At 47.3% G+C, this 16,897-nt stretch overlaps 1 protein-coding gene and 1 pseudogene across 1 annotated transcript; both read left to right on the forward strand.

Moving 5' to 3' along the window:
- Nucleotides 1–3,289: 3,289 nt before the first annotated feature.
- LOC101592100 lies at nucleotides 3,290–3,724 on the forward strand (annotated as a pseudogene).
- Nucleotides 3,725–9,033: 5,309 nt separating this feature from the next.
- LOC101579893 (dipeptidase 2) lies at nucleotides 9,034–14,475 on the forward strand. Its single transcript, XM_004626019.2, has 11 exons — nucleotides 9,034–9,116; nucleotides 9,957–10,244; nucleotides 10,531–10,657; nucleotides 10,939–11,068; nucleotides 11,153–11,294; nucleotides 11,591–11,660; nucleotides 11,771–11,947; nucleotides 12,286–12,370; nucleotides 13,180–13,255; nucleotides 13,915–14,050; nucleotides 14,143–14,475. Exons 2-11 carry the CDS (start codon nucleotides 10,006–10,008, stop codon nucleotides 14,395–14,397), a joined length of 1,437 nt encoding a protein of 478 aa, XP_004626076.1. The 5' UTR covers nucleotides 9,034–9,116; nucleotides 9,957–10,005; the 3' UTR covers nucleotides 14,398–14,475.
- The last annotated feature ends 2,422 nt before the right edge of the window (nucleotides 14,476–16,897 follow it).

Genomic DNA, 16,897 nt, shown 5'->3' on the forward strand with positions numbered 1-16,897 from the left:
TAATAATAACAACAACAACATATGTAAGTCAAAATAGTTGACTCACACACACACTTCCACCCCTACTGGGATCAACCCTGGCCCTCAGGTATGTGGGGCAATCTACAATGGAACTGTATCCCCAATCATATAGTTTGCCTTGTTTACAAAGGGGAGTGACAAGAAAAGTCTGTCCTTTTGTATTATGCCATTTGTCATGAATCTTCACGTAAAACGGGCTTCTCCTTCCCAATTTCTAAAGTTAGAGACCGAGCACCTTGAAATTCCTTCCTAGAACAAATCACCTTCAAATGTGCTGAACTTGTCCTAACATTTGGAGCCTTAACATGAACAAGAGAGAAATAAAATGCTATTGAGACAGGATTTGAGGAAATAGCGTCTCAGGAGATTGGTTTGGTTTGAGAAGATATGTTAAGCCTAATCTAGGTACTCAAAGATGCTGGAGGAGGCCCTTTTTCAGTTATATTCAAGATTTCTTATTGTTTGCATGTATGGGGATAGCCGCTCTAGGTTTTGTTTTACTTTGGGGGGTTGTTTTGTTGTGGTTGGTTCTATGCAAGCCAAGAGCTACTTCAGCAAGAGTCCCTTTAAGGGACCTAGAGAAGTGAAGGCCAAGTCTATACTTGGGATTTGAAATAAATTAGTGGGCTTCAGCCTGGAAAGCACAAGAGAGAGAAAGGTCCTGGAAGCACAGTGTATAAAGCAGAAGAGACTCTTCACTTCTGGCTTTCTTCCCAGCAGCAGTGCCGCCCTCAGCTCCTCCTATACCTGTTTATTACCAAGCCCTTTACTGACAATGTAGAGAAACTCACGTGCGCTGGCATGGAGACCTACTGCCTGGTTGGCAGTTACCAGGCCTATGGGGATGCTTGCCATCACCATCCCAGCTAGGGCTAGAGAAGAGAAGCCACTATCCCAGTAGGCTCCCAAGAAACCTCAATCTGTGACAGTACATAAACAACACCTAGGATGTCTTAGCTGCCAAACTTGCCACTTGAACAAGTGACAAGACTATCAACAGCTTGCTAGCTGAGCTACTCTGTGGAGAGGATAGACAGTGAATGTCCTAAGTCCTAAGACATCTAATGCCTCTCCTCCAGTGACCCCACTATGTGCCAATGGAAATAGACCTAGGCCATTCTACCTGAGCCTTTCTCATCCAGGAGCCTCCTCTGTGCCAACTGCCTATGAAAAAGGAGCCTCAGAAACTGGTTGAAAGGAGAGGCTGCATTGAGCACCCAGGACTTAAGCTGGCCTACAAAAAGGCTTGAGGCTCCTCTGCTCAATTCCGTATAGTTCCTTCTTGTCCAATTGAAACATTTGTCTACACCCTGCAAACCAAGGAGGAGTCAAGCACAGAGTGGCCTAGCTGGAGCCCTACCTACTAGCTAGACTCCTGACCTCTGCCATAACCAGTAACCATTGGCACAAACCAGGAAAGTCCAGGCTTCTTCAAACAGAAAGAAATAAGCAAGGACTGAGAGAAGCTCTTGCCTGGTATCTTGGGAAGATGAATAGAGAGCCCCAGAGACAACTGCTACCTGGGACAGAAGTGGTATGGAGAGTCCAGGGCCCCAGCCCCCCACTGACACTTTGATAGTGCTTTCTTCCCAGCACTCTGTGGCACTCGTGGGGTTTCTACTGCTCAATAAAATGTTTTCTTGAGAATTTTTTTGAATAGAAACCCAGCTTTTCCAAGGCCAATCCTTACATCTCTCAGTTTCCTTGAAGTACATTCCTACATGTAGGGCCTGTTCTTCTAGGATCTCTGTTTGCAAAAGTGGTCCTTGGGTGAAGATTCTAACAGTCAGATGCTTACAATCATGTCCAGATGAACTGGGGCCAGATGTGGACTCATTTTTATAAAAAAGCAGTAAATAGCAAAAGCAAAAAGGGAGGAGCAGCAGAGAGCAAGCCTCTTCCCCTCCCTTATATTGTATGCAGGCTACCTGCCCCAGGATGGGTGTAGTACTCACACCCATAATGCCAACATTGGACCATGGTTCATTCAAAAACTCTAGAAGCCCATGCACCATGACTGCGTGAGGCTTCAGGGAACATCTAGTCACAAACCATAACAGATCTCATCTTTAAAAAAAATAAAAAGGAGTTGGTGATGTAGCTAAATGCAAAGGCCCTATCTACTGATTTGAGTACCAGTAAACACAAATTTATTTTAAAATTTTAAAGGCGCTGAGATGCAAATGAGCCTGATTTGTTCTAGGAGCAACACAAAGGTTACTGTGGTCAAGTAGGAGAGGGAACTGTAGTTGGAGAGATAAGTGTGAGTGAGCCTTGTCGGCTATAGTGAGGACATTGATCTTGTTTTGGGTGTGACAGGAAGCTATGGCCAGAACACAAACAGGGTAGATGAGCAATCTGATGTCAAAAATCACCCCAGCTGTTCTGAATCATGGCAGTGGAGTGCTGGCTATTGGCCAGGAACTTGTCCTTCTCAGCAGTTAAGAGGCCAGTGGGGATGAGTGTAGACAGTAGTCAGTGGAGAAGGAACAGCACAAGTTTGGTTCTGTGGCCCAGACCCACCCACAAAAGCAGCCCAGAAAAAGAGGTAGCATCATCAGTCACTCAGCACCCAGCTGGAGGCAGGCTTCTAGCCCTGGGGACAGCACACTTGTCCTGAGGGACTATGGCAACAAGATTGTTGCTCCACTCCCTGAGGTCTACTCATAAGGCCAGGAAAGAACCTGGGACTTAAGAGTTTCTTTAACCTGGACTAAAAGAAGGAGACACAGACCTTAGAGACTGCATATCCACTGAAAGCCTCAGTTAACCACCACACTATCCTCCACTGAGCCTTCATATGACTAAAATAGACTTGTGGATACTGTAAGGATCAGTTTGGTAATGCCCAAATATGAGTACAACAGGCACTTTGCTTGAGCCGGGTGTGGTGGCGCATGCCTGTAATCCCAGCATTCAGGAGGCTTAGGCAGGAGGATCATTGTAAATTCAAGACCAGCCTGGGCTACAAAGTGAACTCACAGCCAGCCTAAACTACACAGGGAAACCCTGTCTCAAAAAAAGACAAAATAAAAGCTCACCTGAAGCTAACGAAATAGATGCTGGTGCACACCTGCAATCCCAGCACTTGGGAGGCTGAGGAAGGAGGATCACTGCAAATTTGAAGCAAGCCTGAGTTACAAAGTGAGTTCAAGGCCAGCCTGAACTGCATAGCAAGACTCTGTCTCAAAAAGACCAAAAAAAAAAAAAAAAAAAAGAAAGAAAGAAAGAAAAAGAAAAAGAAACAGGCATCGGGCCGTAGGAGAAGATGGCGGTCTCCACAGGAGTTAAAGTTCCTCATAGTTTTCACTTGTTGGAAGAATTTGAAGAAGGACAAAAAACACCAGGCGATGGTACAGTTAGCTGGGGCCTTGAAGATGATGAAGACGTAACACTTACAAGGTGGACAGGCATGACTATCAGGCCGCCAAGGACAAATTAGGAAAACAAAATGTATAGCCTGAAAGTAGAATGTGGACCTAAACACCCAGAAGCTCCTCCATGAGTTAGATTTGTAACAAAAATTAATATTAATGGAATAAATAATTCCAGTGGGATGGTGGATGCACGCAGCACACCAGTGTTAGCAAAATGGCAAAATTCATATAGCATTAAAGTTTTACTTCAAAAGCTAAGACGTCTAATGATGTCCAAAGAAAATATGAAGCTTCCACAACCACCAGAAGGACAAACATACCATTAGTTCTGGTGGATCTCAAACTTGTCTTAAATCAACAACCTTCTCTATTCATATTAATGTCTTGATTAAATATCACAATGCAAAATACCCACACCTTAAGTAAAAGAATTCCAGCTGATAAACATGACCTGGACATTTGTCAGAATATATTGAATAAATGTTCACCCATTATGTTTTCAGGCAGCAGGAGGAAAAATGCAGCACTGTCATTTCAGTGTGAACGTGGAGTATTCCACATAGATTCAGGTTTCCAAGACAAAAGCATGGGAGGAATTGTCAGATGTAAGTGGAAATGTATGTTTCTGAAAAGTAAAATCTCAAGAAGGAAAAACAAATGGCATGCTTATCCATCTCACTTAGTGAAAGAGCTGCAGTTTGAAATTGTTCAAAATAGCAGGTACAAGGGCCAGGGAGATGGCTCAGTGGAATAAGCACTTCTCTGGCAAGTCCAAGGGCCTGAGTTCAATCCCCAGTTCCGCAAAAATAAATAAATAAATAAATAAATAAATAATCACCTCCCCTTAGCTCTGCAATGTGCCTCGAATCCTAGATAGATCTACCTTTAAAAAAAATAGCAGGTACAATGAATATTGTCACAAATTATGTTAATCTTTGAAATAGTGTGGGTGCTGAGTACTAGTAATATCAAAAATATGCTCAGGATTGTTCTGATATCTATATTTATAATAAAAATGTTGGGGGAAGGGTCAGTGAATTTCTGTGAAAAGCTGTTCCTGTGTGTTACATATAACAGATATGGTAAATATTTATTTATGGTCTTTGTTAAATAAACCATGCATTTAAGTTCAGGAGAAATCAACAAAAGGAAATAGGTATATGGATATGTGATTTTGAGATTAATCTTAAAATGTAAATAAAATGTAGAACATGTCCAAAAAAAGAAAAGAAAACAATGCCCAGCATCCATGCCAGTCCAAGGGAGCTTACAGGGTGAGGACCTGCATATCTGTATTTTTAAAAACTTCTATTAGTAACCACATGAGCACAAGCTTGTAGTCTCAGCTACTTGGAAAGATAAGGCAGAGGACTGCTTCAGCTCCTGAGTTTGAAGCTATCCTGGGGAACATAGTTCGACCCAGTCTCAAATGAAAGACTAAATCAGTCAGTGATTAAAAGCTCCCCAAATTTCTAGTTATTAGGAAAAACAGGAACATGCAAACTGCCCCCACGGAATGCAATCAGCAAAGCATGCAAAACTCACACAGCTGGGGCTGGGGAGATAGCTCAGCGGTCTAAGTGCCTCCTGGCAAGTGCAAAGACCTGGCTTTGATCCCCCGTACCACATGGGGTGCTGGCCCCTGCCAGGCCCAAGACCGGGTGTGGTGGCACACAACTGTAATCCCAGCACTGGGGAAGCTGAGACAGGAGAATCACTATGAGTCTGAACTTCATAGTGAGATCCTCTATCCAATAAATAAATAAATAAAAATTTAAAAAATACCACACAGCCCTGATGGCTCCTAAGCCCAAGCACTCAGAAGGTTGAGTCAGAAAGATCTCAAATTAGAGACCACCCTGGACTGCATAGAGAAGCCTCTGTGTAAAGAAGATAAAAGCTCCTCAGGTGCAGCTTGATGCTCCTCCAGGCTTGGCAGCAGTTACAGCCCAGCTTCACAGGATAAACTTGCTCACAGGAGCCACAAAGCCAGGCCGAGGGAGGCTGTCTATTCACATTCCAAGTACTATGAGGGCTCCAAGGTGCTGGGTACCTTTGAGCAGCATATTGGGTTTTTTTTCCCCCATAATTTTATTGAGAAACAAATTGGTAGGACAGTTTCAGTACTAAACACATGCATACAGTTAATTGCTGTACAAGATGCAGACATGATATCCTATTTACAAACACCATTAGAACAAATCCCTCTATTCATTAAGAGAATGTAACTATATATCTATTCTAACCACTTTGAATACACAGATACAAAATGGACATTCATCTGTATCCCCCTTTTTTGTTAAGTTCTGTTATTTGAATATTATAGGTGTGTAAACTCAGCAAAATATTCTAAAAGAGTCCAGTAGTCCATAATAGTATTGGGTCTTCTTCTTCACTGGCAGTGTCAGATATTGTTGACCTGAGTCCCCTACAGCTCAACATAACAGCATGGTTTTACTTCTTATAAGCATGTTGTATCTTGAGACAAGTGGGCCTGACCTTGAGGCTAACTGTGAAACCACACATGCTGCTGGGTGAGGGATGGCTCCCAGAATGCGGTGCCTCTAGAGCCCGCTCTTCTGCGTGCTTATGCCAGCTGGGTGTGCAGTGAGGTGGCAAAGTTTGAGCACCAACGTATGGCCAGCAAGGATGTCTAGAGAAATGGATGGGTGTGGGGCATTGGAGGACATTCCTGGTGACACTGGCTGGAAATGAAGGGATTTCTTGGAGGGGTGGGCATCACTGTGGTCCTCTGCCACAGCTCAGTTTTCTCACCTACAAAGTGAAGCTGGTGAGAAAAAAATAAAATAAATAAATAAATAAATAAAACTCCTTTATGAGCTGGATGAACACATGTTGAACTGGTAGCAAAGCTTGGGGTACACAGTCATTGACTGCTCTGCAGTCACCCTCATTGCTTATCCATGCTCCATGAAGGAAGAGGGATGTAGTCTCCCAGGTACCAAGGGCACTCTGTTCAATCCATGTCCCTTGCATGTTTTCTGTGTGTCGAGGCAAGGTGCCAGAGGTGAGAATAGAGAGGCCCAGGCCTCACAGAGTTCATTTGCCACCTCAGCATCAGATGATCACCACCCTTCTTGGTGGAGAGATTTCTTGGCCTGCCCGACTCCATAGCCCCACCAGTTGGAGGCTGAGGGTATAACACATGCCAAGTTCCCATGGTAGGGGACAGCTCATTTAGAGGGCAAGGAGTTGGTTCTATTTAGAAGCAGGCTTCTCAGGAACTGAAAGCCAAAAACATTGAATATAGCCAATGAACACTGAGAAGTCAAACAATTTCAGGTAAGAAAATGACTATGTTTTTGGCTTTGGTGCTGGAGATGGAGCCAAGGGCCTTGAAGGTGCTAAGTACTCTACCAGAGTCACATCACCACCTCTGACATGAGTTTTTAAAAACACATTATAGGAATAACCAGGCTTGCTAGAGCACACATGGAATCCCAGCATTCTGAGAGCTTGAAGCAGGAAAATTGCAAGTTTTAGTCCAGTCTGGGCAACTTAACAAAACACTTTTTCAAAAACTGGGGTGGGGACAGGGCTGGCCAGATAGCTCAACAGATTAAAGCTCCTGTTTAGGCAGATGCAGGTTCAATCCCCAATGTGCTGTGCTGGCCCCGCCCCCAGGGTACCCGGAGACTGAGAATGAGAATGGGTGTGGTGGTGCATGCCTGTAATCCTAGCACTTGAGAGGTTGAAAAAAAGGAGGATCACTACAAGTCAGATCTGTGTAGTGAGACCCTATAGACCCTATATTAAATACAAAAAAAAATGTAGCAAGGGGAGAGGAGTATGCACTTGGAACTGTAGCTCTGTATGAAAACCATGGATTCAATTTCCAGAGAGAGAGATAGAGGGAGGGAGGGAGGGAAGGACAGCAAGAGAAAGAGAGGTAGGGAGGGAGAGAGAGGGAGAAGAAGAAAGAGAAACAATGCTTCTTCATAGGGAAGGGTCTAGAGACCAACATACCAAGAAAAAGGGAGAGATGGAAGCAGCCTTTACTGGGGAAGAGCCAGAAGAAACAGAAAAGAGACACGAAATGTTTTGAAGTTGAGCCAGCAGAAATTGGAAATGCCATGATGGGGAGCAGGGTAGGGAATGAGGAAGTATGAGACAACACTCTGAGGTTCTCTGTCTCTACCTTGCTTCCAAATCTGCCTGCTGCCAGAATATCATAACCTCTGCCCTCAGACTATGGGAGGCTGAGAGGGCTCTAAGACAAGATTTTACCAATGTTTTCTTTTCCTGTAAGTGGCAAGGCACAGAGATGACCTTGGATGAGGTTAAGAGGCAAACACCCCACCTTGTTAGCTAGAACCTGCTTTCCACTTGAACATGAGTGTTTAGATTCCCCTCAGTCTGGGTGTGTTTGGTTTCTATGATTGGCTTTGTGTGGTTACCTCAAAGGCAATGTTTGACTGAAATTGGATGTTATGGAAAACTGTATTTTGTCACTAATCATTTTGTGTTTTGGGTTTTGTTTTTTGTTCTCTTGCCCAAGGCTTCATACAAATTAGACAAGAACTCTACCACTAAGTCATATCCCCACCCTTTCTATTTTATTTTGACATAGGGTCTTTATGTTGCTCAGGAAGCCCTTGAGCTTGCAATTCTCCTGCCTCAGCCTCCCAAAAGGCCATAATTACAAGCATGCACCACCACACACAGCTTCCACAGACACAGTGCCTTAGCATAGCCTAATTCTCTATTGGGCTAGAGTTTCCCCCAGGTCCTGAGTTATGAGACATTCAGCCCCTGGAGAAAAGTTTAAAAGCCTCAAAAAACAAAAACTAAATTCCCCCACCCACTTCTCTACCAGCAGCTACTATTTTTTCATTCCTGTCTATCTCTTCCTTGTTCTTTGTACCCCCACTTCCTGCAAGCTATCTATCAGGAGTGGAACAGACATGCTGTTTACCACTAAACCCACATCTTTAACCTAGAAACCATAAAATTCAAGAATTTCTCCATCTCGTTAGCAAGAGAAGACAGGGTGGGGGTTGCTGACCAGTTATGGGTGAGAGTCAGATCTATCTTGGGGTGCATAAACCACCCAGGGCCAGGATACAGCCTGGTGTCATCTGAAGTGGATTCCTAAGGCACTCAGTCTCTGCAATGGGCCTACTCAGAGAACCCTCCAACTACAGTAGGCAAGGAGCTGGCTTACTCCTGGCACAGTGCTGTAGATTGCTCTTCCTCCAAGACAGCATGTACTAGGCAACCACAAATGCACAATTCCTAAATACATACAAGCTGGAAACCCTCCCTCCTGTGTAGCTCATTTTCTTTTTAGAGGGTTGTCTTGCCTCTCCAAGTTCTCATGCACAGGTCTTGCAGCTTCAAGATTCAGAGCAGAGTCTTGAGAAGCTGAGGGGCAAGAGTAGCAAATAGGAAAGAACCACAGGATGAGTTTGGACACAGCTCCCAAAGCTTCTCAGTGGCAGCTGAATGAGTGCGTATGTATCCATGTATGTATATGTACATGCATTGGAGGGTTCCTGGAGGAAGCTGTGGGAGATGAGGCCCCAGCCTAGAAATGGGGTGGGGCCTACCAGTCAGGGAAGGGAACTAAACCCTTGAGGTTACTGTAAGAGCTAACTAAAGCCAAAAGATCCACAAGTTAAGGCAGGGGTACTTACAGAACCCAGTGCCTAGGCCTTTCCTTAAGATCCATACATCTGACCTGGCTTCCACACTGAGGTAGGAGCATTCCTGGCAATTGGGTCAGCCTGCAGTCCCTGGAGGAAGGAGCTGGGGTGGGGCTCTGCTGTGCTGGAAATTACTGCCTTTCCTTTCACCCAAATAGCTGGTAGAGTTCCTGCTTTACCAAGTGAGCATTCCCAGGCCCTCTCTAGATGCTGCTGCAGTTCTCATCCTGACTATTCCTTCAAGAGAGTCCTAGGCAGATAGAGTGCTTCTGAGGGAGCCTTTTCCTGAGGCTGATGTGGATTCATGAGGGAGGGTCCCCATGCCGTCCCCATTTGCTGGTTGGAGTCCTCAAGAATGGACATGTGGCCATGCTAAAACAGGAAAGAATAAAGTCAGGATCCAAGGGTCCCTTCCCAAATCTAAACTCCAGGAGGTTAACTCATTTCCTGAGAATGTCTCCTCCCACCCTATCTGGCAATTCAGAGAAATCCAATAGTTCAGAGACACGTGTAGCCCTCAGGCTGTAGGAAGCGCAGGACGTGATGTGGTCTGCAAAGGTCTCAGGGTCTGAGGCTATGCTGTGGGAGAAGCAGCCTCGGGCTCCCTGGGAGGGCAACCCCTAGAGGCAGCGGGAGAGTCAACAGTACACACACAGCCGCTCCCGCCGTTGGCCCGCCCAGACTGCAGGGGGCGCCCTTTGGGGGGAGTGGCGGGAAGGCCGTAGCGCCCCCTGGCGACGGCTGCGTGACTTTGCGACACTTCACAACTTTGCAGCACTCCACGTGGCCTTCACAGGGATCCTGTAATAACATCAGTCTCTCCTCAAGGCAGCACTGCTGAGTGGCTTGAATTGAGGGTAAGGACTCTGTTGTCGCCTTCTGCGTCTCCCAGGCTCGCCTTCTGCCTCTCTCCTCGGCTCACCGCCTCATTCCTTCCCAACATGGCGTCCGTGAGCTTCGAAGGGCCTCGCGCACTCTGCCAGTGGCTTCAGATGTGCTCGCTGTTCCTGCTAGCGCTGCTGCTACAGCCCGTAACCCGCGCCCAAGCCACACCCAGCACCCTCAGCACCGAGACCACTCCGGACACCCCAGGCCCTGAGATCACACCGGTCACCGTCAGTGGCCAAGGGCTTCGTGAGCGCGCGCGCGCCCTGATGCGGGACTTCCCGCTGGTGGACGGGTATGTAGGTGCCTCGTGAGGCCCAGAGGGCAGGGCCTACCTCGGGCAGAAGAGGGTTCCAAGTATGCGTCCAGGTGGCACCTTTACAGCAGCCTTCCCCAGCTGTAGCACGGGCTCTGGTGTGGGAACCCTCCCAGGGCCGGGCCACACCGCATACTGTCTACATGGCGGTGTGCAGTGGGGGGCGGGGGGGGGGGCAGGGATAGGTCTTGCCCGACCTGGAAGCCTAAAGGGCCCATCCATTTGATTTGTCCTTGATCTTTACCCTGTCATGACATTCTCCTAGCCACAATGACCTGCCCCTGGTCCTGAGGCAGTTGTACCAGGACTCATTACAGAAAGTCAACCTGCGCAATTTCAGCCATGGCCAGACCAGCTTGAACAGACTTAGAGATGGCCTCGTGGGTGCTCAGGTACCGCAGGAACACACAGGGTGCCACAGCATGGCTGTTGGGGGCTGTTGGGAAGAAAAAGGGGCCTAGAGATTCCGGGTTAACCACTGGGAACTCACGTACCATAATAATGCCCCCAGAAGATGCTGAAACAGCAAAGGCTGATGTGAGGTGGCTTGGGAAGCAGAACAGTACTACACAGCAAGCAATGCTTTCCGTGTGGCCTACAGGCCCACTGGGGGCTGTGGCAGCTGTGGAGGCCCCAGGAGTTCTGCCAGGCCAACCCCTGACTTTCCTCCCAGTTCTGGTCAGCCTACGTGCCATGCCAGACCCAGAACCGGGATGTTGTGCGCCTCACGTTGGAGCAGATCAACCTCATCCACCGTATGTGTGCCTCCTACTCTGAACTGGAGCTGGTGACCTCAGCAGAAGGTTAGTGGATTGATGAGAGGTGTTAGGGACTTGATTGAGGTACTCTGGCTCCTGAAAGTAATCATCTAACCCACTTGTTCTCAGCTCTGAACAGCACCCAGAAATTGGCCTGCCTCATTGGTGTGGAGGGCGGCCACTCACTGGATAATAGCCTCTCTGTCCTGAGAACCTTCTATGTGCTGGGAGTGCGCTACCTCACACTCACTCACACGTGCAACACACCCTGGTGAGTAAGTCCAGATGGTGTGGTCCCATCAGGACAGGGATCTATCCAAAATCACAACACAGGCCCACATGAAGTTTTAACTCTAAGAGCTGGCACTGACCCTAGAATGAGAAGGGGGTTGGTGTTCTGGGGTTCACAGGCCAGCACTGAATCCTGCAGTGCCCTCCCTTTGTGAGGCACAACTCACCTTGCTTTTGCTCTGCGGGCTGTAGGGCTTGATAGGACCTCTAGGGCCCTGTGGCCAAGGCAGGGCCACCAGTCAGAACTGATCATCAAGCTTCTTGGCCATTCTATAGGGCAGAGAGCTCATCTAAGGATGTACACCTCTTCTACAGCAATGTCAATGGGCTGACCAGTTTTGGGGAGGTAAGGACCCTGCTTCATACTCCACCTCACAAGAATGCTCATGCTCCACCTCTCCCTGCAGATGTGTACATATACATCCCTGTCAGCTTCCTCCTTAATTGTCCCTGCAGAAGGTGGTGACAGAAATGAATCGCTTGGGCATGATGATAGACTTGTCTCATGTCTCTGATGCTACGGCACGGCGGGCCTTGGAAGTGTCCCAGGCACCTGTGATTTTCTCCCACTCAGCTGCCCGGGGTGTATGCAACCACACTCGGAATGTTCCTGATGACATCCTGCAACTTCTGGTGAGAAACTGCCCAGCCTTGGGACGTAAAGCAAGCATTTCAGACTTGACCTTCTGTCCTACAAACCCACAGTGCACAACCTTTGAACTCTTGAACCCAGTGGGTGTGGGAAAGATGGTTACAGATGGGAAATATTTTTCTACTCCTCAAACCCAAAGCTAAGACCCCTCTACCCAAGCCAAGACTGGGACTCACCTGTCATATGAACTCAGAGAAGTAAAGTCTCTCCTGCCTCCCAAAATCAGGGCTGAACATCTTCCTCCCGTGGGTCTCAGGGATGGACAGACTCATGGTTGTTCAAGGAGCTAAAAAGTATGTTCATTTGACTCTTCCTGCAGGAGAAGAATGGTGGCATTGTGATGGTGTCCTTGTCTGTAGGGGTGCTGCAGTGCAACGTGATGGCCAATGTGTCCACTGTAGCAGGTGAGCCTGCCCCAGGCCTCTGTGCTTGCTAAACAGCTCTGCTATGGACCTGAAGTCTTGGGTGGATGTGGGGCAGGGGTGCCAGCATAGCTCCAGTGGTCTGACCAAAAATCCATGATGTGTGGGGCTGGTGAGATGGCTCAGTGGTCTAAAGCACCTACTTAGAACAAGCTTAGCAAAGCCTAGGGACCGCGGTTCAATCCCCCAGCACCACATGCCAGCCAGCCCGCCCCCTGGTGGGCTGAGCTGGCCACACACACACACACACACACACACACACACAAATAAATAAATAAATAAAATTAAAAAAAAATCCATGATGTGCAGTTCACTGCTCGTTGGTGCTACATGGAACAGAGCCATAGAGTCTACACTGCCATGCATCTGTTGGGCATACCGAAGGGTGCTGGACATAGAACTGAGTGCTGAGCCTGTACACTCCTGAGGGGCCTACCTGCCTTGCCTTAAATCTCCAGGGTTTTTTTGTTTGATTTTTTGGTACTGGGGATCAAACTCAGGGACCTTGAGCTTTCCAGGCAGGCACTTACGTTGCTGAGCTGTCTTCCCGACCCTGAAGTCTTTGTAGCCCATGGGAGGAAATGACGTCAAGTCACTGTCATTTCAAATGGATTCCTCCAAACTTAAGGTCTAGTCCAAAGCCAGTTGGAATCAGTTAAAGACAAACCTCAGGGACTTCAGGGGGCCACATAGGACTCAGGCCCTGAAGGAATTGGCCTGCAGGGTACAAGCAGAGTCCAGATCCAGAGTACTCTTGCTCCAGAAGCCCCACACTACTCTGCTTCTCCCAGATCACTTTGACCACATCAAGGCAGTTATCGGGTCCAAGTTCATCGGGATTGGTGGAGATTATGATGGCACCAGCCAGTGAGTACTGCCTGAAAACCCTGGGGCCTTCCCAGTCACCACCCAGCCTCCCATGGTCTCATGGCCTTGAGGCCTTCCTTACCCACCCAGCATGTCCCACTCCCAGGGTCTGTCTCCTGCAATCTCCTGCCTTCAGCCCAGTGTCCCTGGTCTAAGGCATCATATGTGGCCAAGCCACCAGACAAGTCATCTATGCAATGCATGCACCCATCCCAACCCCAGCAGACCTGCTCCCTCTGAGCAGACTGCCAACAAGGCCTGGTGTGGCCTGACCATCTTCTGTGCCCAGTTCTGAAGGTGGAAGGCATTTGCATTCAGCAAAAGGTATAGATCTTAAATGTGCAGTTCATTGCTGGGTGTGATAGTACACACCTATAATCCTAGCAAAGGCTGACGCAGGAGAATCACCTTGTGTTCAAGGCCAAGCCTGAATGGCATAGTGAGTGAGACCCTGCCTCAAAAAAAAAAAAAAAAAAGTGCAGTTCAGTGACATTTAGCAAATATCCAAGGAGGTTTGGGGCCAATTCTGAAGGGTGCAGAGCAGAAGCAAATCAATTGCTGTCTCCAGGTCTCCAGTTCGCACATCTGACCAGGTCTGGGGTTCTGAGTTGGCATTCAGATGAATGCCAACTCAGAACTGCCTGCTGGTGGCCACACAGGTTCCCTCGGGGGCTGGAGGATGTGTCCACCTACCCCGTGCTGATAGAGGAGCTGCTGAGTCGGGGCTGGAGTGAGGAAGAGCTTCAAGGTGTCCTTCGAGAAAACCTGCTTAGGGTCTTCAGGCGAGTGGAGCAGGTACGTTGAGCTGGGCAAGACAGTGGTGCAGCAATCTAAGGGGGTACATTGGGGCTCCAGGTGAGCTGCTGACCATCAAATGCCACTTCCAGGTGCGGGAGGAGAACACGTGGCAGAGCCCCCTGGAAGACATGATCCCAGAAGAACAGCTGAACAGGGCAAGTTGTCACTCTGTCCGCCCACAACAGCACCAGAAACAACTAGCTGCAGACCAGACTCCAACCAAGATACCATCACTTCAGGGACCCACATTATCTCACAAGTGGTCATTTTCAAAATCTTCCCCTAGCCTGGTCTCAGGCCTCACAGTGGCTAGCATATTCCCAGTTCTTATCCTGTGGCTGTGATAACTCAGCCCTGCCAGATGTCACTTTGACAGCCCTGGATACCCCACAAAGGCCCCCTCCTTGTGCAGATATAAATATTTCCTGGAAATAAATGTTTTGGACATGTAAGGAGGTACAGTTGTATTTTTCTGTGGTGTGGTCAAGTAGTGCAGGTTTTTCATGCTGCTGGCCAGTGAGGAGCCTGACATTTCAGCCACCAGTTGTTGGGAAAGGCCTGTTGGCAGCAGCCTGAGACACTCCCAGGGGCTGAGTGAAGCACTGGATGAACATAGTGGGTGACCTGGCTGCAGGAGGACTGGCCCTGCCTAGGAGTACCCTGAGTGACTTATTTTGGTCCCAGGCTGAGCCGCTGACTGCCACCTGGGGCTGTCCCAGGAAGCCTGTCAGCAGCATGAATGGCCTTCATTTCTCCAGGAAAGAGCCCAGGACAACACACCATATAACAGGTCATGTCCTGGCCCCCTACCCCTCAGGGACTTTGCAACAAGCACAAGCTACTTGGGAATCTACCCCATCATACCCCCAAGGCCTTACTGGTAACTGATAGCAATCACAATAATAATAGCTAATATTAAGGGCTAATCGGTAATAGCTAATAAAAATAATGGTTAGGGCTGGCCAGATAGCTCAGCAGACTAAAGCACTTGCTTAGGCAGAGCACAGAAGCTGGGATTTGATCCCAGCATGCCAAGCTGACCCAACCCTGGAACACACTGAGACAGTGACTTGAGACTGGGTATGGTGGTGAATTCCTGCGCTTGGGAAGCTGAAAACAGGAGGATCACTGTGAGTCCAGTCTATATAGTGAGACCCTGTAGACCCTGTAGATCCTGTACCAAATAGATTAAAAAGAAAATGGTTAATACTCAGTCTCTGCAAGCCTTGTGACTGAGCAGGTTCACTTTTTTCCCCAGCAAGAATGCACACATACATTCCCTAAAAGGCATATGAAATAATTTATAGCAACACTATTCATAATGGTAACTCAACCTTCAGATCCCAAACTATTCCTCAGAGTCAGATTTCTGAGGAGCCAAAGATTATCTTAAAAGTAAACTTAAAAAAAAATCACTGGCTAGGTATGGTGGTGCACACCTGTAATCCTAGCACTCAGGAGACTGAGGCAGGAGGATCGTTGCAAGTTCAAGGCCAGCCTGGGGTACAAAGTGACTTCAAGGCCAGGCTGAACTGCAGAGCAAAACCCTGTCTCAAAAAGACCCCCCCAAAAAAAATCACAACTTAAGAAGGAAAAACAAAAACAATAGCTGAATCATCAAAAGAAATGAAACGAAATACTGGAAGCCCACGCCAATACAGTATCTTTAATCGATTGAAAGTAACTGCCAATGTTGAGTGATGTATGAAGTAAACAATCTAGTGAAAGATCTAAGTGCTTGCCTGGCAAGCACAAGGGCCTGAGTTCAATCCCTGGTTCTGCTAACACGGGGGTGGGGGGGGGAGAGGAAAAGACTGGTGGCGTTCATCTATAATCCCAGAACTTTGGAAGGCTGAAACAGGAGAATCACAAGTTCTAGGCCATCTTTGGCAATTTAGTCATTTAGAGAAGCTATGTCTCAAAAAAGAGGGACAGGAATATAGGTCATTCAATGTGAAAGCTCTGAGTTCAGTCTCCAAGCAGGAAAATAAAAACATTTTTCTGGGCTGGGAAGATAGCTCGGCAGCCTAAGCACCTGCCTGGCAAGCGAAAGAATCCAGGTTTGATCCCCAGTACCACATGCCATGCCAACCCTGCACCATGCCAGCCATTGAAATGAAGAAAGAAAGAAAGATCCACCACATTACAGTTGGTGCACACCTGTAAACCCAGTGCTGGGGAGGGTGAGGCAGGAGGATCACTGTGAGTCTGAGCTGCATAGCAAGACCCTATACCAAATAAATAGATTTTTAAATAAATGTTTTTTCTGACCAACAAAAACAGAGAAAAAATTACAAATGTAGAAATGGTCTAAAGATAAAATATCAGTTCTTTTTAAAAAGCATGTATCAAATAGAAATTAAGATTATACCCGTGTTATGTGCTATTTTAATCAGTGTTATCATTGGCCAAGTTGTTACCCCTGTATGCTGTGTTTGTCTCGTGTTTATTTTGTCCAGAAAGTATTGTTAAAGCTTTAAGTAGACACATCTGGCAAACCTTGGAGAGAGAATGCCAATTGTCTTGACTGAAACAACAGCTCGCCTCTTCTCTGTTCAGTTACTTAAAGCAATAAATCATTTGAGTTTAAAAAAAAAAAAAAAAGATTATAGATGCTTTAGTTTCATTTTGTTGTGTTTTTATTTTTGCAACAGGGTCTCACTATGTAGTCCACGCTAGCCTCGAACTCACAGTGATTCTCCTCCTTCAACCTCCCGTGCTGGGATTATGAATGTGCACTACCATAGCCCGCCCTAATTTTTTTTTTTTTCAGAACTGAGGATTGAACTCAGGCCCTTGCACTTGCCAGGCAAGCATTTATTCTACTGAGCATCTCCCCAGCCT

Source organism: Octodon degus, unplaced genomic scaffold (genome assembly GCF_000260255.1).
Source record: "Octodon degus isolate 3935 unplaced genomic scaffold, OctDeg1.0 scaffold00011, whole genome shotgun sequence".
Lineage (NCBI taxonomy): Eukaryota > Metazoa > Chordata > Mammalia > Rodentia > Octodontidae > Octodon > Octodon degus.

Excerpts from the sequence above, each read along its gene's own strand:
- LOC101579893 (XM_004626019.2), top strand. The coding sequence starts at position 10,006 with ATGGCGTCCGTGAGCTTCGAAGGGCCTCGCGCACTCTGCCAGTGGCTT. Across the intron at positions 10,658-10,938 it reads ATGGCCTCGTGGGTGCTCAG|TTCTGGTCAGCCTACGTGCC; the intron begins GTACCGCAGGAA and ends CTTTCCTCCCAG. Across the intron at positions 11,069-11,152 it reads GCTGGTGACCTCAGCAGAAG|CTCTGAACAGCACCCAGAAA; the intron begins GTTAGTGGATTG and ends ACTTGTTCTCAG.